At 40.9% G+C, this 23,037-nt stretch overlaps 1 protein-coding gene and 1 long non-coding RNA gene across 2 annotated transcripts in view; one reads left to right on the plus strand and one right to left on the minus strand.

Annotated features, from left to right (window-relative positions):
- Positions 1-10,443, minus strand: part of homer2 (homer scaffold protein 2) — a 50,059-nt gene extending 39,616 nt beyond the window's left edge. The window contains exon 1 of the mRNA XM_084079616.1: positions 9,990-10,443. Coding sequence (XP_083935742.1) covers positions 9,990-9,994 — 5 coding nt within the window. The 5' untranslated portion in view covers positions 9,995-10,443. The remainder of the gene's footprint in view (positions 1-9,989) is intronic.
- A 3,026-nt stretch (positions 10,444-13,469) lies between these two features.
- Positions 13,470-16,074, plus strand: LOC311044666. The gene is made up of 3 exons (XR_014600723.1): positions 13,470-13,536; positions 14,283-14,441; positions 16,029-16,074. It is a non-coding gene; the product is annotated as an uncharacterized lncRNA (long non-coding RNA).
- Positions 16,075-23,037: the final 6,963 nt, after the last annotated feature.

Here is a 23,037-nt window from a genome sequence, read left to right on the forward strand (position 1 = left end):
GCAGTAATATATGCATAAATACTGTAGTGTTGTTACGTGTTGTGAACTTAGATCAGCTATTTTTGCCGAAGGGAAAAAAGGAGCAAGTACAGAGCCCTGAGAAACACCGGCCGATGAAGTAAATAGGGTTTAAGTGGTTATGGGTTTTTTATAGAACCATTATCTGAAAGGTTCTTTCTGGAACCAAAGATTCTTCTTCTATGCTACTACTGTATATGCAGCCTGATCGCCAGAGAATTAGTATACATTGCACGGATTTGTGCACGTCATTCCGTGCATAGTCGCCTAGAAACCCCCAAATTCCGTGCATATGTACGGGGAGTCCCACGGTGGGCGTAACCAGTCGCAACCCGGAAAAACCAGGAAGTGGAGCAGTCCCCACAACAAAATTTACGATTCTGTGCTTATCGGTACGTAACTCAAACGCCGCTGAGTAGGCTCAAGGGAATGTCGCTATGTTCAGGACGGCAACTCGCGCGCTAAATCGCGCTCGGTGGTCCTTCACAAAGCGACAATTCCCTTGAGACTGCGCGGCTCCGAAATGGTTTAGTCACAATGGGGGAGATGCGAGGCGGCTATGCACGGAATTTGTGGTTTTCCAGTAGTCTATGCACGGATTTTGAGAAACGCTGAAAAACGTTCAATGAGAACGTTTCCTCTGGCGATCGGGTTGGTATATGTCATCACTCCGAAGAACCAGTTTCTGTTCCTGTTGCCACCTTATTTTTCTGTGTGCACCAACAGTAGTATTAACACGATTACTCAAGTTGAATGAAATGCACTGGGAAAACAGGAGGAGCAGGTTTGTGTTTACGAAAATTTAAACTGACTACTATTATAAGCTGCTTGGGTCTTCCTCTCTAAAACCATGTCAATATTCTAGTTGGGAGAACCTAGAATATTAGTTGTAGCCCACCCGACAAGCAAAAAGATACGCTTGCTACTTAAGGAGACGGTTTGAGTAATTCTGATGCCATTGGACTAACTCATGTGCTAAGCACAAGTGTGCATCAGTGTGAGAGTGAGTCCCATCATTTCGTGCTAAGTCTGGATGGAAATTGTATGTGAAGTGTGAAAGCGTGAACTCAGCCCGGTCCAGATTCCAGGCTGACTTACCTAATTCATGAAAGATTTGTTGATTCTAAAGTAGGCCTAAGGGCCGAAACGTCAATTAAATTACTGCATATGGAGCCGGAGTGTGCTTTTTAAGGACCCCCAAATTAACATGCATTTGGCTGCGGATGCAGCCAAAACATATTTTGTGCCAGGGACCCCCATACAAGATTTGTGTTAAAATGTTTCAAAAAATATTCCCAATTTTTTCAAGAAAAAAAAAAGTGATCCACAAGCTCACACCGCGTTGTGATGCGACGCGTTGTGAGCTTGTAGATCTGCAATTTTCAAATAGCCTATGTATATAGGATTAATGTGGTTAAAACCGATTTCGATGCTATGTTAAATACTTTTGCTGGGGACCTCCTGGAACCCCCTCAAAAGACCCCTGGACCCACTTTGAGAACCACTGGCTTAGCGGCCACTGCCCAAAACTCAGATGGGATCCATAATAACGCTCGCTGAAAGTATTTAAAAAGCGCCCAAAAACTCCTTTAATTACATGACAAAAAGACAATAATATAAATAAAACACAGGACACTGGCTGCCCCAACAAGGCTCTAGAGACTCTCCAGCTGGTCCAGAATGCTGCTGTGTAGCTGTAAGTCATCAGAATGTCGAGAGCTAGCCGATAGGGGAGATGGCCACCCGTTTATAATAATAATAATACTATATTTGTAAGTGCTTTTCAGTTAACGGCTGAGGATAATCATAGTCTATAAAACATTTCCCCTGTCTGTGTCTGCTTTGGCTCTGTGTTCCTACGGTTTCCATGGTGCATTCCATCAGCAGGCACCTGCCTGGCCACACCCACACGGTCTATGGTCTTCATTACGTCAACCTGAGTCACATTTTCTCAAGTCAAGACCCATATTTTGCCATTTCCCATTTCTGCTAAAGTGGTTTAACCTGTACTATTAGTAATCATGAACGCGGCATCCGGTTGCCTTGAAGCATTGCAATTAAAACCCTCTTGAGCGTTGAATCTAAACACAGTGATACACCAAGCTTAGTGGCTAAAATCCAGGAAGGGTTGTAGCTTTTACATTCCTGGATTTTACTCCAGTTGCATCGCTTGTCATAAGTAAGCTCAGTCTTATGGCCACTAATGAAAACTTTGCCCTACAACAAATATAGAGATAATGCTGAAAATTACAATAGAGGCTCTTAAAAACTGTTTTTTTTTTATTATGCATAATTTTTTTTTTTTTTTTTTTAATTTAGAGTAGCCAATTACATTTCAACACTTTTTTCAACCAATTTAGCCTTTGTGCCAATTAACCCTCCCCACACATTTCTGTTTTGCCACTGCTATCGTACCCTACTGGCTCATCTGCCAGTGAGTAGACCCACTGGGAGGACATAGCGCCTCCGTTCTACTCCTCTCATTCAACTCTGACACGTTCTGCCCCCAGTCCGTAGGAGTCACTAACAAAGCAACAAAGACTGCCCTCCCACCCGAGCTTCCCTCAACAACGGGTGTTGGTATAAATGCTCAGCCAAGCTGGATGCACCGCAGTGGATTTGAACCCCTAGACCAGGGGTCTTCAACAGGGGGTCCGGGACCCCTAGGGGGTCCTCAGAGTTGCTACAGGGGGTCCGCCAAATCTCTGTGATAGGATCATTGTTTTTTACATTAACCACTTGAACCCTAGCATCCCTATTCTAAGGACAACTTTAGCCGAAAATAGCCGATCTACAAGCTCACAACGTCACCACTTGAACCCTAGCATCCCTATTCTAAGGACAACTTTAGCTGAAAATAGCCGATCTACAAGCTCACAACGCCTCGCAGGGCGAGGCGTTGTGAGCTTGTAGATCTGCTATTTTCGGCAAAGAGGGAAAAAAGAGCAGATTAAGTACAGAGTGAAAGTTCACTAAGTATTGATGGTTTAAGTCGTTAAATGTTTGAAAATACACATTAATATGAATCCAACATCTATGAAAAGATTTAATCTGCAACACAATTTTATGTAATATATAGTGGGGGTCCCTGCTTCATCTCTCTCTCAGTTAGGGGGTCCTTGGCCTGAAAAGGTTGAAGACCCCTGCCCTAGACTCCACAGTGGTGGACAGGTTCGTTACCCCAGCTGAGCATCTCTTTGAGCTAGAGCCAGATATAAATATACATGTGGCAGATTTTGGTCATTATTTACATTTTTTCAGGACACCACTATCGCCAATTATGCAGCCCGATGTGTCCCAATTCTTAACCACTTTGAAACTGGCATCCCTATTTTGGGTCATTATTTTTATGTCATTATAGGCATTTTTCTTAAAAAATCTACAAGCTCACAACGCTTTGTGAGCTTCTAGATTAACTATTGTTGCACATTTTTTAATAGGTCTGAAGTTTTTCACATAGATTAGAAACTTTTTCACTTTTTTCAAAAATCTAAATATTAGTTAAAACATCTGTCATCGGTGGGTCTAGGACTCTGACCCTCAAAATCGCACTGACAAATCTGGCATCGGTCGGGCTCCATTTTAAACAGTTCAACTTCAATGTAGGAAACCACTGTGGCCAACTGGCCACTGGGTATAAAGTCTGCTAATAGATAGGAAACGACAATCCTAACTGCCTCAGATGTGCATAGGAACATTCTTTTCTGTTTCTACCAAGAAATACCAAAGGAATGTGACTTTACCAGATCCAGCAGTCAACACAGAGACAGAGACAGAGACAGAGAGAGAGAGAGAGAGAGAGAGAGAGAGAGAGAGAGAGAGAGAGAGAGAGAGAGATATGGGGGTAACCTTACAATATCAATATAATGCATTGTGCTCAAGACAACAAATTTCTTGTATTCTATTAGGTTATTATTCCACTTTAAGTTATGCCTGGTAATAAAGTCTAGGAGGACAACACACGTATTGTGGAAGCACAGTTTTACTCAAAGTAACAAGATAGCACATGAAAGGAAAGTGTTGAATGCAAGTAGGCGAACACATCATATTTGTATTACAATGTGATCAGTGTGCCAGTAGTCTCTCAAACCAGACAAACTCTTCCACAATCTTTTGAATACAACAGAGAGTCTGTAATTCCACCTTGTAAAAGTTGAGAACATGAAGCTGTCATCTGCTCTTCAGACCGGGTATTGGATCAATCACGACGTGGTGTTCATAAAAATATATTTTAAAATATATACATTTAAATAACTAACTGTATAGTTATAGTTATAACTATAACTATATAGCCCCCTCCATTGAATCGTTTAAATCCAGGCTCAAGTTTTTCTTGCAAACATTCGAATCCCCCTGATATGTTGTTTTGGCTTTTATCTTATCATTTCTGTTCGATATGTTGTTAATGATCCGTATAGTATAGTATGCCTCTGTATGTTGTTTACTACTGTTTGTTTTGTTGCTGATGAAACGTTCTGTTCAGCACTTTGGTACAACGAAAGTCGTTTTTAAATGTGCTTAATGAATAAGTATGCACTTTGCACTCACGTTACAATGCCTTCATTTGACGTCAAATTTGAATGAAATCCATCCATACAGGGCTTCAGCACCTACATAGCTTTAAAGAGTTCTTTCAGCATTCTGTGCCCAAGGTTAAAGGTCAAGGTCATAGTTATATTCTTGCCATTGCTCTAGTCACTAGAGCAATGGCAAGAATATAACGATGACCTTGCAGTGGCATTACTAGAGTCTAGTGCCATTGCCTTCCTTTCAGGTCCAAATTGAATGAAACTTAATTCAGGGTCTCAATATAACGATAGCTTGAATGAGTTCAGAGTTTCAGCACTGTGCCTAAGGTCAAAATTCTAAGTAATTGTTACCATAGCTGACGTGTGCATTTTGCACCTGTATGCAGTGCCCGTTGCTCTTTCCCTCTGGCTGCGTTGATAAATACGGTGTGACAGCATTCAAAAAGACTCACTCATCTACAGGACTGAGTAATAAGAGGATCCTTTCTCCCGAATCTCACAGAAAAGCAAAAGCACTGCGTAAAATGTAGTTCGCAATGGCTAAGATTAGATCATTCTTTTTTTTATTATTATTAACCCCAAGAGTAAATTTCATTACTTCTAATTGGTCGGTTTAAACAAGCTCATCTGTCGGATGGAGAGAGTTAAGACTCTCCATCATTTTATCTGAGAAGCCTGCTGGGGCACAAAGCTGTCTCATTAGTGAGAGCTGCGTTATGTTTGTCTAAATGAGCAGCGTCCATATGTGAGGATCTCTCTAATACCAGCACCACCTGGACTTTTATGCAATAGACCGCTATTACTACTGATGTCAGGGGGTCAAAGGGAAACATGTGTCAAAAGGCCACACACTTGATTCTAACTAACACCCTCAACGACAGTGACAGGAACCCCAGCCTGCTGATCCACCAGAAAACACAGTATTCTTATCCTCAAGGAGAGAGAGGGGAGGTCCAAGCCACAGCAGATGGTCTCCCAGAAGCCAAACCATCTGGTGATGTCCAATCCCCATCGGTCTGTCCCCTTTCATTCACCCGTTTTTACAGTAAGTGCTGCAGCTCTGCTGAGCCCCTCTACTCACACCGTCCCTCCTATGTGTTATTAGCCCATTAAGACTTGAGGCCGATTCTACGAATGTCTTCTAAATCCCAACAGTTTTCTGAAAAAAACGCATGTTTCTATATCAGTGCTGCTCAAACATTTTCATGTCAAGGACCCCCAAAATTATATTTATTTGGCCGCCGACCCCCATCTCAAAATATTTAGTTCCAGGGACCCCCAGAGGCAAAGATTTGAGTTAAAAATGTTCGCTTTCAAACAATATATATTCAAAGATTTGCACACATTTTCACGATTTTTCAAAAATAGCAGATCTACAAGCTCATAGCGTGGCACTCGGTGCCGCGCTATGAGCTTGTATATCTGCTATTTTTGAATAGCCAAAGTGTGCTTTAGCTGTACAGTACAATCCCCTTTGCTCTGTAGCCTACCTATATACAGTAGCTCTCTGGGCAGCCAAGATAACGCCCATCACTACGTGGCATTACATAGCCTAATCAATGCCTGTAAGCCTTTAGTTGTCATGCACGGGCCAAGCCAAGAGATTAACCACCTATCCCTGTGTTAGGCCTGCATGCCCCTGTCAGCGCAACTTAACTTTAAATAGCGGTACGCTGATTGCGTTGCTGTCCGAGCCCTTGTTCAGGCAGCAGGGGTTTTGGGCAGCCTGAGCTTTATTTTGGATGATTACGGAAGGGAAATACACGCAATATTTAAACTCTAAAACTAGGCTAATACAAATACCATCGCTTTTTCTCCAGCATCTAGCCTATAGAAGTGGCACGTTGTAAGTCGCTCTAGTCTGGATGAGAACGTCTCCTAATGCGTAAATGGTAAATTGTAATATAAATCTGCCGTTGGATGTTACTGGAAAAATCTAAAATAAATAAAAAACTAAAATTGTAAATCTTATGCCTCTGGTCCTATTTAGGCCTGTCACAATTATTACATAATAGTCTAGTCGCAATTATTTTATGTAATCGCAATTAATTTTGCACAATCGTCATAACCAATTCCATGTTAAAAAACGTCATATATTTTCCAAAAATGACAAAAATAGTGGAAATAGCAGATCTACTGAGCTTATAGATCGGCTATTTCCACTATCAACGTTTATTTTTAAGTATAAAGTAATTACATGTGTTATTTGTCATATCTGCCCTGTGCAACTTTTGTTTACGAAAGCCAAACAGATATGTAATTTTTATCCATTCATTTTCAACGACAGAAACACAATTAAATCGTTAATCGCAATTATTTGAGTGATAATTAATCGCCAACTTAAATTTGTAATGGTGACAGCCCTAGTCATGTTGCCAGGTTTGGAGCAATATAAATTAATCAGTTCTCATTCTTTGTTACCGTCAAACCAAAGATCCTCATCCATCAAAGCAAATGTGAGAGTTATCTATGTAAATGAACCGAGCGTCAGATAGAGCCACCAATGGCCAAACTAGCGGGGTCAAGGAGAGGTTACTGATAGGTGTGTGTGTGTGTATGGTGGCTGTCAATGTGTGACAAGAGAGCGTATTGGAAGCTTCCTGATGGACAGGGAGTGAAAGAGCGTGTGAGATACACAAGAGAGTAAGCAAGCGTGAGAGTTAAACAGGGAATTGTGTGGTGGGTGAATGGCATGGTTAATCCATAACCCTATTCAGGACACGAGTAAATGCAGGAAAAACATGACAGAATACCAATACTCCTCCCTATACAGTACATGGCTTTATCAATGTCAGCCAAACGTTCACTGGCAGACAGATTGCATAATCACCAAATGCAATTACAATGTGTTGTGCCGTTTAGCACAGTCACACACAAGCTTAGTTATTGTTTCAATTATTTATTACAGGAGATTGTCATGGTACTCCAATTTTCAAATACCTTTTAACCCATTAAGGCCTGAGATCGATTCTGCAAATGTCTTCTAAATCCCAACAGTTTTCTGAAAAACGTATGTTTCTATATCAGTGGTGCTCAAACTTTTTCATGTCAAGGACCCCCAAAATTATATGTATTTGGCCGCCGACCCCCGTCTCAAAATATTTTGTTCCAGGGACCCCCTAGAAGTAAAGATTCGAGTTAAAAATGTTCGCTTTAAAACAATATATATATATTATTCAAAGATTTGCACACATTTTCACGATTTAAAAAAAAATAGCAGATCTACAAGCTTGTGCCGCGCTATGAGCTTGTAGATCTGCTATTTTTGAATAGCCAAAGTGTAAAATAATGCTTTTTAGCTCAAATCAAAAAAAGATGCGTTCCAGGTCTTAATGGGTAAAAATAAGAAAAAAACAACAACAACAACAACAACCACCACCAAGTGAAACTTGAGCTTGGGGGAAAGATTGCAGCCTGTGAGCGCAGAGAAGAAGTGTGTTTGTGGGTGTTAACTGCTTGGGTGGGTGTATGGGTTCAGTGGGGCAGTTTCATGACACTCTCTCTCTCTGAGATAATATACTGCATCGATTCCTTGCTTTCCTTTCCAAACCTGCTAAGTAAGTCTGCCAAATGTCGAAGCAGTCAGGGTTGTTGAACTGGTTCCCTAATCCCTACATAAACTTCTTGGAAAAATACAAGCACAGTGGCAAGGACTGTGCTTGATTAATAATTATTCTTATCATGATTATTAATCATTAAATTGTTATGCAGTTAATGGAGTTAGACCCAGCTTTTAGTGTTAAGAAAATATCACCATGTTTCATATTGTAATTATGAAAGAAAACAAATGAAAACATTTGACTGGGGTATTCACTTTGCGTTAAAGAAAACTACACTGGACAGTTATTTGATTTAAGTAATACAATAAAGGTCTGTTATTGGACATGACATTAAACAGCCAAGCCAGAGGAGGCAAAGGTAATTGTGCTGTGAAATACAGCAATTTAGGCCAATACCGTAACAGGGAATGTATGTAGCCTATATGGACTACAGGCTGTAAATCAGAATTATGTTCACTGTACAGTTGTGGGAGGGGCTTTGATACTCTTTGAACCAGTGGTGGAAAAAGTACTCAAGTGTTTTACTTAAGTAAAAGTATCAATACTGCAATGTAGAAATACTCTACAAGTAAAAGTCCGGAATTCAAAATGTACTTGAGTAAAAGTATAAAAGTATTGGCAATTTGGCATCAAAATGTACTTAAACTACCAAAAGTAAAAGTACTCATAATGCAGAATGTCTTCAAATGTATAAAAACACTTTTGAAAATAGCAGATCTACAAGCTCACAATATTGCTACGCATTGTGAGCTTGTAGATCGGCTATTTTCAAATGCCCGAAATGTATAAAGGGCTGAAGTGGGTAATGTATGTTTTGTAATAAAAATTAAAATCTACAAAGTAACTAGTAACTAAAGTTTTGAAATAATTGTAGTGGAGTAAAAGTACAATATTTGTCTCTGATGTGTAGTGGAGTAGAAGTAAAAGTACAGACAATTGAAAATACTCCAGTAAAGTAAAAATAAATACCTCAGAATTGCACTTAAATACAGTACTTGAGTAAATATACTTAGTTAATTTCCACCACTGCCACCAACCAACACCTCTCGCTCTCTCTTCCCATCTCTAATGCCTTGTAGCTATGAGTCGTGTGTGGTGGGCAGTGTGTTGACTGACTGACACACCCGCCCCAGCTCTGTTCCCACACAGTACCATGGACAGAGGAGTGGGGCGAATGTTATCAAGGAGTCAGCTGTCAATTCCACTTCATTATCATTTCTCCACATGTTGCCACTGTAAAACGTGTCATTATATATATAAAATGGACAAAGTAACGAATACCCTATATACCAGTGGTTCTCAAAGTGGATTCTAGGGACTCTCTTGGTTGCTTTAGGGAGGTCTAAATTGACCCTTACAAGTCTGTAACTCTGACAGTATACAAATGGAACCAAATGGACCCTAACGGGTCCATTTGGTTCAATTTGTATACTGTCAGAGTTAAGGGGAGACCTTGACATTTCAAGGTTTGAGAACCACTGCCACTATAGGCTAATGACAAAGTAACGGATACCCTACCCTACCCAATGGGTGCCTACATTTGTGTTGTTTTTGTATGTATTTCTTTAATTGGGGGGGGGGGGGGTCCTGGCCGGACCCAATTAAAAATAATATTAGGCTGGCAAAGACTGCACTGGACAGCAGTGATCTCCTTCAGCTCGCATCTTTTTAGGTCTATATACTTCATACATACATACTATACTATACTATACTACACTTCATACACGCACGGTCGTGGACAACAACAGTAAATACATGATGAATCCAAAGGCTTGCCAGAAGAAATAAAGCAGCGTGTTTACACTGTAAATATAGAACACGACTTGATCAGCCCAGTGTGCAGGTGTCATAAACATGGACTAGCGGAGTGTGGATCACTTACCCCATTGCCACAGACTTCAGGAACTCGCTCTATTTAGACTTTGATCTTAAATGAATAACAAAAAAAATATATATAATAAAAAAAAATCAAAAATGAAAAAAACGCGATGAATACAAATCCAGGGATGATTTAGCGGTTCAAAGAGTTCATTTCTCCAACCATCCACAGCTTCGAACAAGTCCTGATGGCTTTAAAGGAGAGAGAGAGGGCTTGAAATATGAGAAGAACACTTTCGTAAACTCGATTCACCGGGTTTGTCAAGCTTCATGTGGAGCCTCCCTCCATGTCAGGAAGTTTTGTTTCTTCTCCTTTTTAAAAAAAATAATAATTTAGGTACAGTACGGTCCCGCTATGCAATATGCTCTCTCTCTCTCTCTCTCTTCCTTTCCAACGCCGTGCGTACAAATTAAGTTACAGTGTTTGCGGTTCTCTGCTTGCGTGTCTGTCGGAGTTACTGTGGGTTGTAATGGTCTATGGGAGCAGCAGCGCCACTGAGAGGCTGATGGCTGCTTTCACCTGGAACATGTCTACTAACCACCCACACTGTTCTGTGACTAGATCAGTGGTTCTCAGCCTGTGGCTCTGGGCACCCAGAGGGGGTCCCCACATGATTTTTTCCCCGGTCCCCAGATGACAGTAATGTGACAATTTAAGAACTTTTAATACCTAATGCCTAAAAAAAGGGGCGATAAGAACCATTACTGCATCAAAAGTAATAAACAAACGATTCAATAAAAACTGGTCAAATATTGGCCAAATTGTCAAATAATATAAGAAAGAGGCAAAAATTGTGAAAATAGCTGATCTACAAGCTCATGTGAGCTTGTAGATCAGCTATTTTCGCAATATTCATCTACTGTGGAACCGAGTCAAACTAAAGCCTCAACTCCTACAATGCCAAGTGCTTGTCAGGGTGGGGGGTCCCCAGTTCAAATAGGATTATTTTGGGGGGTCACGGCCAGAAAAGGTTGAGAACCACTGCTCTATTATTCTATATCACTAAAAACGCAAACCTCGCAATTCAAAGTAGTCAGGCTTGTTATTGAACTATACTTTCCTACAGTGGTACTCAAACATTTTTCAGCATGTCAAGGACCCCCCAAATTGATGTGGGCTATTTGAACACAGACCCGGACCCCCATGTGAAAAGATATTTATGCCAGCTCCGGCATAAGACAAGTTTGTGGTGTTTTTGATAAAAATGATCATTAAAAAAAACAAGAGGATTTAACCACTTCAGCTCTTTATATATTTCGGCCATTTGAAAATAGCAGCAAGCAATAGCAGTGAGCTTGTAGATCGGCTATTTTCAAAATATTTTTAATACATTTTGAACTTGGGACTGAAATGGGACAGTCTGCACAATGAGTACTTTTACTTTTGGTTCTTTAAGTACATTTTGATACCAATACTTTTGTGCTTTTACTCAAGTCAATTTTTAATTCTGGACTTTTACTTGTACCAGAGTACTTCTACATTGCAGTATTGATACTTTTTCTTAAGTAAAACATTTGAGTACTTTTTCCACCACTGTTTGACAACTCTACTGCCTACAGCTCAGCGCAATATCTCACCTATCCAAGCAGCAGGGATGCCTTCTTGGAAAAATGGCAGAAATGTAGCAGAAATGTGGTCTCTCATGTCATGGAGTTATAGCGCCCCCCGGCCAGTGGGGAGGCATGCGTTAATCCGACAGACCTTTTCTCCGACTATGTGGCATCCGCGTGCGGTTAGGGTTAGGGTGCGGCAGTGTCCAGGGGCCCTAGACTGTATACCAGGGCCCCCTGGACCACGAGACTCAATGACAATTTAGAAAAATAAAAGTGGAACCGAATATAACATGGTGCCACTTCTCCATTGAACTCAATGGACTCGGCCGCCCTTCTCTTTTCTGTCATCCTATTACTTTGAATGGTGTCCTCAGGCTCGATTGATGGTTAATGCTCGGAAATGTAGGCCCCGCTCAGCCTATACATTACAAGGCCCCTCCTATATGACCATAACAGGGCCCCGGCCCTCCTATAAGGCCCTTTTAGACTGTAAATCCTGTAAAAACAAAAAGGTATCTACTGCAGGGGCTCCTACGAGTCTCAAGAGGTCAGTAATGTAAGGTTAGGACATGAAAGTTATGGATTGCAGCTTTAATATTGATTGATTGGTTGAATACTCTATTAAACAAAAATGCAAACAGTAGCCTACACTGGTACAGGCATACACTTGGACTAAAAGGATAACACAAAAAAAGTCCTGAGGACTTGTTTCCCATGTGGTCCTATGTATTCAATTCATCAACATAGCAAAGAAAATACAGCAAAATAAATGAAAAATAACACACAGGACAAACTATTGTTTAGTTAATGAATTCCTGTACTTACATGTTTTCTAGGTGCAGATGGCTGTCAGCAAGATGGTGAAAGTTCCAAGTCAAATCAAGTAAATATCATAATATTATATATTAAAATAACCAGTCCGGAAAGCCAAAATAAGGACCCCTTACTGCATTTGAAACGCACCAATGCTGCAACACTGATGTTGTAATGATCTTTAAACGTACAGATTTGGACAATAAGCTACTGCACGATAAACAACCTGGCGTCTGCATTGCTCTGTCTGGTCAGGTGAGCCCACAAGAAATGAGGGTAACCGGAAGACTCGCCCCAAAACAGCTCACCCCCATGTTTTTTCGCGGACCAGCGGATAATATATAATAAGGTTAGAAATAAGTTTGGGGTTAGACATAAATGTACTGAGGTTAAGTTTAGGAATAAAGTTTAGGTTTAGGTAACCTCGCATCACCAGTCTTTCCACCTCGGTTTAGGTATAGTTTACTGAGGTTACGTTAAGGAATAATTAAGGTTAGGTTTGTTTAGGCATATGTTACGTTGGATTTGCCCCGGGGCGACTGTGTTTAGGGGCGAGCGTTTTGGTATACGAATTGAGGCCTATCAATATTTTACAGGTGTGCTCCTCGGTGTCGAGCAGTGGAAAATAGCAGACCTACAAGCTCACAGAGTGTCTTCTGCGACGCGGTGTGAGCTTGCTGTAGGCAGTGGTGGAAAAAGTAAAAAAAAAAAAAACTTAAGTTAAAGTATCAATACTGCAATGTGGTAGTGGTACTCTGTTACAAGTAAAAGTCAGGACTGAAGTGCTTTATGTATGTTTTGTTAACTTTTGTAATAATAATCAGAATATACAAAGTGGCTAACTAAAGTTTTCAAATAATTGCAGTGGAGTAAAAGTAGGCCTATAACATTTGCCTTTTTAGGTGGAGTGGAGTAGAAGCAAACGTATTGAAAATTGGAAATACTCCAGTCAAGTAAAAATACCTCAAAATTGTACTTAAGTACAGTACTTGAGTAAATGTACTTTACACCACTGCTTGTGGTCTGCGATTTTGGAGGCTTCAGGCCAGGGGCAGATCGGTGCCCCCCCGGAACCATTGATATGACTTAGTGTTTTCTACGGAGAGTGTTCGGTGACGTACTGTTGACAATGCTCTTCCCTCCTCTGATATTTTCTAACTAAACTGAATCATTCTCAGGACCAGGTAACGGTTAAATGTTGTTACATTATTATTACTAAATGATGTTGTCGTTATCATAAAGAACGTGTGGTTTTATTTGAGTCGTTGAATAACTGTAGTACATCATGACTGACTTTGTGTCGATGAATTTAGCATAACAGTAGAGTAGCCTATGTGCTAGCTATGTTAGCCTAGCCTTCATTGCATGCATCGCATAATGACAGTGGTGGAAGAAGTACTCACATTTGGTACTTAAGTAAAAGCACCAATACCTCAATGTAGAAATACTCTGTTAACAAGTAAACGTCCGGTATTCAAAATTGACTTAAATAAAAGTACCCAGTATTTGCATTAAAATATACTTAAGTACCGAAAGTGAAAGTATTCATTTTGAGAATGTCCCATGTCCCATTTCACAAGGTTCCAAATGTATAAAGATGCCTTGAAAATAGCAGATCTACAAGTTCACAATTCGACTGTTGTGAGCTTGTAGTTCAGCTATTTTCAAATAGCCAAAGTATATAAAGTGTGGTTAATGCATGTTTTGTAATCATGATAAAAATCTACAAAGTAACTAGTAACTCAAGTTTTCAAATAATTGTAGTGTAGTAAAAGTGCAATAATTGTCTCTGAGATGTAGTGGCGTAAAAGTATTGAAAATTTGAAGTAATCCAGTAAAGTAAAAATACCTCAATACTGTACTTGAGTACATGTACTTAGTTACTTTCCACCACTACATAATGATAAATATTCTCGTTTTATCTCTATAGGATGGCCGACTCCGCAGAAACAGAAACTCTACGTGACTACGAGGAGAAGTTTGCCAATAGATTTACCACAGACGACAAAGACTATCAGCAGTATTTTACAAGGCCAGCCGACACGCCGCCTATTGTTGACGACTGGGTGCGTGGAAGAGGCAGAGATAGGTGACTACATGCACATTGTGCTTCTGAATTACCCATTTAAAAATAAACATGAACCCATTAACGTACAGTGTGATTGCAGAATGAAATACACAGGCTACTGTTTAAACGGGGGGTGTTTTGGTTCCAAACAGGTGTATTTAGACTAGAGGACATGTAATTGACCTATTGGCGGTGGGCGAGCAGGCCGGAGGTTTGGGAAGGCTAAATTTAACCAACTATATTGACCTGAATTACTTATATAACCATCCAAATGGCCTAGGAAAGGCCAAATAACACAATTATTCTGTTTCAAAATCAATTTGTTAATAGAGCACTTTAATTAATGTTCATGAATAATTATCAGTCCAAATCAGTAGGGGGATGCATGTAGAAAGCTCCCCCTCTCTGTCTCTCATTAGTCTGTGTGTGAATCAATATAACGGGGTAATTAAATGCTACTTGCATCCATGAAGACAAGCAGGCTAAAAGACGTGTTCTGTCTGTCTCTATCAAACTCCGCTCTATGTCAGTGCTTTAAAAAAGAAATGCAGTGCAAGCCCATGCACACCCGCTACACACAACAAACAGCTGCCCAGGGTAGCCTTCACTGGATTCATGCAGTTTGGCATGTCTCTGCAACTTTAGCTAAATGTTTTTCCAATCCACACCATTAGTACACCATTAGTTACAAAAGTGGCATTCAGCCAGTGCCACTGCTGTGCTGAAAGTGCCTGCAAAGGATAACGGAAGAACACATCTGCTTATTTGCTATATTCTATGAAACTGTAGTAGTCGGATGAAAAGGAAAAGGGTTTTGGTCAGGCCTACTCATCTACTCATGGCAGGATGGGCTGAGATGGACCGCTTACTTTTTTTCTCCACTCAGGGTCTGAAATCAGACTCGGGGTCTGATTTCCAGTGCTAGAGTTACCCCCCCACTCCCGACTCATCTGTCCTCACTGTAGGCCTAGTAGCAGGTGATTTGGTGTTAGCAGACGCAGCACTCGCTCTTGGTCCAGTGTTGCCGTGGTGGTGGGTGGTGCGAGCACCTGATAGTCTGTCACCAGGTGGCTGCACTGACAATGACACACAACACTAACACAATCCAGGCATATCTATTATATTGACGATCAGTGTGGTGTACTGGAGGTGGGGCGAGGTGGAGCACCACTCCACTAGTTGCGGAGCATGGACATGCACGTGCGTACCCGCGAGAGTGCGTCTACCTCGCGTATCGATCAAAAACAACCATTCACAGTTCACACCTCTAAAAAAGCTGCCGAGCCGAGTGTCAACAGCGTGAATTAACATAACATGACCCTGGCTGAATGCATATCAATGGTCCACTAAATTACAGGAGTCTGCAAGGTAAATGCATATGACAGCACTAAAGTAGGCTATCCCCATTATGCAAGTAAATAGAATAAAATTCAATATATGTTGTGGGTTAATAAATAGGCCTACATATTAAAGAGGTTATTTCAATCAGCGACTGCTCGCGTACGCGCAACGCATCGCTTCAGTAGTTAAAAAATCCACAGTAAACCACTGTTGACGATACATTGAGAAGGTCTGTTGTTTATCTGTACTTTCTGTTTCTAACTCTAGGTTTCAGGACCAGCGTGGTGGACACAGAGGCCGTGGATGGGGAGGGGGACGAGGTTGGGGAGGAGGGGGTGGAGACAGGAGTTATGGTGGAGGGGGTGGAGACAGGAGTTATGGTGGAGGGGGTGGAGACAGGGGTTATGGTGGAGGGGGTGGAGACAGGGGTTATGGTGGAGAATCTCGACAGCAACACTGGCAGGATAAAGACAGGCGTCAGGGGCATGGTAGTGGGTATCCATCAGGAGGAGGAGGTGGATATAACTCAAGACCTCAGGGTTACAACCAGAGACCATCTCATGGCCACTACTGATCCTCTGAAATGGCTCAATGTTGAACTATTTTGAGTATTTACTGTCTATACAGCTCCATAACTTGTACATGTATTTCTTATTCACTTGTCTCTCATGGCTAAAGTGTTTAACAGAGATCATTTGTTGATTCACTAAGTTGTGTATAAATGTGTAATGATACCACTGGGAGATTATTGTAGAGGGCATAAATTGCTCATCTCAAAGGTTCACAACCTTTTTTCAGTGTTACTGTCAAAATATTTGACAACTAGAGATCCTTACAACTTCTTAAAGCTACAATCCATAAGATTTATGTCCGTTGTCTCCAGACTTAAAGTGTTAATTGCAACGATATCTGACGGCTAATGTCTAATACAATGTGCTTCAAATAACTATTGACCTTGTCAACCAGTGCAGTGCAGTAGATGTCCTACCCAGCACCAGAAATGTCTCGATGGAAGTGTAGGGAGATCACGTCCAAACACTGCAGATGTGCAGCAACATACTCTACCATACCAGATTGGTTAAAATGTCGTATTCATTTATATAAGTCCTGGATTGTAGCTTTAAAATATTTGTTTCTGCTAATCCTAGAATTATTTTTTGTTGCAAATGAACACAGATAACAGAATAGTTTGCTTCGTTATTTGACAGGAAAGCAGTCATCATTGTGTCCATGGTCACAGTACCACACAAGAAACAAGTTAAAGTAAAGCCTGGCTGATTTATTTCATTATATCGTTTGCAGCTATGTTTTGCATTGATATATCTATAGATTCTTTTGTTATAAAACATTTTATATATGGTTGGAAATTGTGCATTTACATTCGTTTTTCAGTGTTTGAGATATTCAGCAGGTCTGGATGTTTGTACTTGTTGAATCTGAATTACCACAGAAAATGTGTAATGAGTAAACTGTATTTTCTTAAGTCACAAAGTTGTACACTTACTTTTGTGGTCATCTCCCAAAAGATTAAAAACAAACCTGTTTTTTTAACTATTATTTTCATGTTGTGATATTATTGAGCTGATGCCTCATCAGCCAAATGAAGTATATTTAGCACAAAATGACCGGGGGGGGGGGGCTTGTCAACTACTGTATATTGTATGCTAATTAGTGTAGAAAAGAGTTCAGCCCACAGCCTTATCAGATGATACAGTATATTGTCTTATGCTGGTGCAGCCTCCTTACATCTGCACTATTTACAGCAGTGAATCCAATTGAAGTTACTTGATAACCGCTGCTTCTCTTAATACCAACATAATACCCTCGAGGAGGGTTCTATGTACTGTACCGTACTCTAGTATCTAGTACAGTATCTGACAACCATGTATGTTGAGTTATGTTTCACATGCTATTGTTGGGTCTTAATGAATGACTATGACTATCAGCTATGAAGCTATGTTCAAAACAAATACATACTTACAGTGGGGCAAAAAAGTATTTAGTCAGCCACCATTGTGCAAGTTCTCCCACTTAAAAAGATCAGAGAGGCCTGTAATTTTCATCATAGTTATACATCAACTATGAGAGACAAAATTAGGAAAGAAAATCCAGAAAATCACATTGTCTGATTTTTAAAGAATTTATTTGCAAATTATGAGGAAAATAAGTATTTGGTCAATAACAAAAGTTCATCTCAATACTTTGTTATATACCCTTTGTTGGCAATGACAGAGGTCAAACGTTTTCTGTAAGTCTTCACAAGGTTACCACGCACTGTTGCTGGTATGTTGGCCCATTCCTCCACGCAAGATCTCACCCCGTAGGATCTTTTTTTTTTTTTTTTTTTTTTTTAAGAACGGTGAGCAAAAATCCCAGAACCACACGGGGGGACTTAGTGAATGACCTGCAGAGAGCTGGGACCAAAGTAACAAAGGCTACCATCAGTAACACACTACGCCGCCAGGGACTCAAATCCTGTAGTGCCAGACGTGTCCCCCTGCTTAAGCCAGTACATGTCCAGGCCCGTTTGAGGTTTGCTAGAGAGCATTTGGATGATCCAGAAGAGGATTGGGAGAATGTCATATGGTCAGATGAAACCAAAATAGAACTTTTTGGTAGAAACTCAACTTCTCGTGTTTGGAGGAGAAAGAATGCTGAGTTGCAACCAAAGAACACCATACCTACTGTGGAGCATGGGGGTGGAAACATAATGCTTTGTGGCTGTTTTTCTGCAAAGGGACCAGGACGAGTGATCCGTGTAAAGGGAATAATGAATGGGGCCATGTATCGTGAGATTTTGAGTGAAAACCTCCTTCCATCAGCAAGGGCATTGAAGATGAAACGTGGCTAGGTCTTTCAGCATGACCATGATCCCAAACACACCGCAGCCCCGAAACATCACTGCTCTAGAGGAGATCTGCATGGAGGAATGGGCCAACATACCAGCAACAGTGTGTGGTAACCTTGTGAAGACTTACAGAAAACGTTTGACCTCTGTCATTGCCAACAAAGGGTATATAACAAAGTATTGAGATGAACTTTTGTTATTGACCAAATACTTATTTTCCTCATAATTTGCAAATAAATTCTTTAAAAATCAGACAATGTGATTTTCTGGATTTTTTTTCCTAATTGTCTCTCATAGTTGATGTATAACTATGATGAAAATTACAGGCCTCTCTCATCTTTTTAAGTGGGAGAACTTGCACAATGGTGGCTGACTAAATACTTTTTTGCCCCACTGTATATATAAAAACCAGCCTAAATCAGATGTTATATTGTGCCAATGATCCTGCATGAACAATAACACCAAAACACTATCAACAAATGTAAATCACTATATGTAAGTAGAAAAAGGGGGAAAAGTAAAAAAAAATTGTAGGCAGTGAATGCCATCACCTTTCTATGGGAAAAGTGAGTTTACCTCCTGAAAGATGGATTTTCAGGTCTGTTTTGAGGGAAGCCAGTGATATGTCAGGGCATTCCACTACTACTTACTTTTAATCAGTAAAACAGAAATGTGTGCAGCTGTAGAGAGATAAAAGACAAGAGCTACAATATCTTCCGTGTTCATTTAAATCAGTGTAAAAATGGACCCATAAACACTCAACGCTGTGTATGGTGAGGGACTTGTCCCAAGTGAGAGTACCCTTGGCTGGGTCTGCCGGGCTGTCAGAGCTCATGTTGTGCATTTGTGATGATGCAATGTGACAGCGTGCTGGCAGGCATGTCCTCAATGATGAACTCATCTTCTACAATCAGTGCTCCATGTCTCCCATCTAAGTGCATGCACACACGCGCCTGAAAGCAAGCGTTAGCCCCCACCACCACCTCCAACACACATACGCACGCGAGCACACATACAGACCACATCCCCCATGCCCTGCAGCACTCACCGACCTACATGTGGTGCCAGGGAGTGCAGTCGCTAAGGTTGGCCCAGGCCAGCCAAGTTGATGTAGGATGTGACATGAGTGATGTAAGCAGTGCTCATCCACTGCATTTTCTATAGGATCTGAAACCCCATGGCTTTGTCAGGGTCACGCAACTGTACAAATTATATAGCCTCACATGAGCACACGCACTCGCGCACACACACACACACACACACACACACACACACACCCCAACATACTGCAAGCGCATGCACATACTATACACGCATATATTAGAGACAATTATGTGTTTCAAAAACAACCATTAATAGTTGCAGATGAGATTAGCAGATTGCTTTGAGATGTGGTTGTGTCTGATGTTCAGTCTATCTTCCACTATTTATATCTTCCCAAGCAATGCTCAGCTCCAGGCTTGTGCTGGCCTGTCATCTGTTTCTGATGCTAAATTGAAATCATGTGATCTTGTGTTTTAGGTTAAATGTTCAAAACTGGAATATGTCTTTGATTTATGGAGTCAGATCCGTATTGATTCTTCAATTCTAAAATGCTGTTTTGATCAATTAAATTTCACATTTCCAGCAGTTTGCTCTCTGCAGAGGACAAGGCTGCAAGCTGTATGACGATAAACACCATGCAGATGAAAATCAGTATTTAATAATCACTCATGTGCCTACTATTTACATTGCTGAATATTCATGAACACATGACCAAATTCAAGTGGATTATAGAATAGCATAGTATAATCTCTGGAAGTGTGGTGACTTGACGAGCTATTTTCATAACAGTGTCTCTGTGTCATTTCTTCCATTAGCAGCAATATAAAACACTCTGAACGTTGCAGATTGCTCAGAGTCAGACTGCTTTCAGAGCAAGACAAGAGCCTCTTGGAGAAGAGCTACTTCAAAGAATTTCTAAATTGTCCATTTTCTATTTGTAATGGAAAACGCCTTTGTTCAGCACCCTGTGATTCAGGAGCCCTGGAGTGAAGCTCACAGAGCCCTGTGCATGGTAATTAAACAAAGTCATCATTAGAACAGCGTAACTCCTACAAACACCAACTGGACACAGTGGGACACACACAGCTGGCTTCCATCTGCTCCAGATGTTTATTATAAACGCTAAACAAGAAAGGGGCGCAACTCATAGTGCACATCCCCACGGATTAAGACTCAATTATCCTTTAGGGCCCCCCCCCCCACGCACTACCCAGAATGGGCAGCCGGGTGAGAAGAAACACACACTACTCTAGTTGTAAGGCTTGTGTGGGTCAAGAAAGCACCTGTAGACATTTGATTGACACACTAGAACCACACTAGAACGCCTGCGTTCTAGAGTGTGCACGCCTAACTAGATTTTCTGTCATTTTCCCTTTTGTTCAAAACCCTTTTTTTTTGCCACAGATGTGTCCAAAACACACAAATTGCTACATTATTAGCCTACATATGAACTCTGTGTGATAATGTACAGATTTGTGATATGTAATACCGATTGGCTACAAAAAAACATACAAAAAACTATAAACACATTGTCCAATCGACACCAAATTCTAATAATATATTGAGGGCCCTCTAAACAACGCAGTCAAAATCGATTTCATTTCAATTTGGAGGGATCAATCTTCACCAAATTAGGTATACATGATCTTGGGAGTCATGTGACAATGAACGCACAAACCACACAGAGAGGAAGAGAGAGACAGTGTGTTACTGCATCAGACAGCTTAACAACTAGTAACTACTGTATATTAATGGGGCATGCCTCATGTACAACACATATATGCCTATGCCTAGTACAGTTGATACCGCACATCATCCCTGCAATCAATGTCACATTCTGCCTATTTCACAGCCCTCGGTAGGCCAGTCGGCCTGGCGGGGACGGGGACATGGATGGATTATGGGCCAGTGCCCAGGGGCCGATCGACAATATTTTTTAAAAATAGGTCAATGCTCAAATATGTAGGCCCCTCAGTCTATACAGTAGGACTAACATAACAGGTTTTTTATCCGACAGTGACTACTGTATTTGCACCTGGCATACAAGAGCATGTACACACTGGTGGAAACCCTCAGTCATGATTTTCCAAGTCCCTTCCACTGTGAGGTGTTTGTGTGGGCAAGTGAAAAAAGGAGCAGGATATGCACATCCCCAGTTTCTTTAAACATGGTGCTGGACCCCAGAAATAACCAAACAACAACTTTTCGCCCATGCAGGGCTTCATCAAGTTCATCAAGTGTTTGTGTGGGCAGTCAGCAGAGAAGGCTCTCAGAACCTGGTGACTCACGTGACGGCATCCATCCATCACTTTAGTCCTTCAAGTCACACGCGATCACGTGATCTTTTATTTTTATAATATTTATTTTGGTCATTTTATGCTTTATTTCAGATAGGTCAGTGACTGTAGAGAGGCAGGAAACCAAGGACGGAGTCGGAGAGACATTCGAGGCAAGGCGGAGACATATTCAGACATGAGGTGGTCTGTTAGTGCATTGGTTCTCAAAGTGGGGTCCTTGGGGGAGTTCAACAGGATCCCCCAACCAAAAACAATTGGATGGATATAATAAGGGAAATATACACTAACTTTCATACTCAAGACTACAAAGAGGACAAATTACACAAACTAGACCATACCCGGTCGGCGCAGCGCATCCGTGGGGGGATATGCGCACATGATCTGGCAACCCGGGAGGCAGTTTGTCCCATAGCTGGGCAGCCGCAGCTATGGGACGACATTCTTTGACACAAAAACGCTAATAAGCTGCTGGGATTTGATTAAATTGAAAAACGGGCTTCACAGTTGCGTTCAGATTGTAATGGTCAATGGCTGTGTGCAAAATCAGAGCAATTGGTCCAGCCAGTGAGGAGAACCGGGTATCTTCACTCACGTACCACTTCACTCACGTACCACTACAGAGGTTACTAGAATTATAGTAGGATAGTAGGATACTGGGAAAAGTGGTCATCTCTCTTTCAGCCCACGGACAATGTATAACCAATATGTAATAGAAAAATAACTAACAATTGTAGCCTATTCGGTTTTTTTTCTTTCTTGTTTTTGTACTGTCCTGTTTTTTTGTTTCTGTTTTCTCCCCCCCACTTTTATGTTCTGTCTTGTATTCATGTATGTGTATCTGTCTTTTGAAAATCCTTTGTTCCAATAAAAATGTAGTTAAAAAAAAGAAAGCCTTCCATTCAACTTGATAAGAGGCTTTCAAAGCTAGCTCACCATTTTAGCTGATTTGTCTCATCAATGTCTGTTGACATTGAGAGATTTGAAAGACCTTGGGTTGCCTCCAAGATGGGTTGCCTCCAAGTGATACAGCAGCTTTGATGGCTTCATAGATTTGTTTTACAGTATAATCATCGGTTACTGTATTGTG

This window comes from Gymnoscopelus microlampas, assembly GCF_963454915.1.
Source record: "Gymnoscopelus microlampas genome assembly, chromosome: 1".
In the NCBI taxonomy this organism is placed as follows: Eukaryota; Metazoa; Chordata; class Actinopteri; order Myctophiformes; family Myctophidae; genus Gymnoscopelus; species Gymnoscopelus microlampas.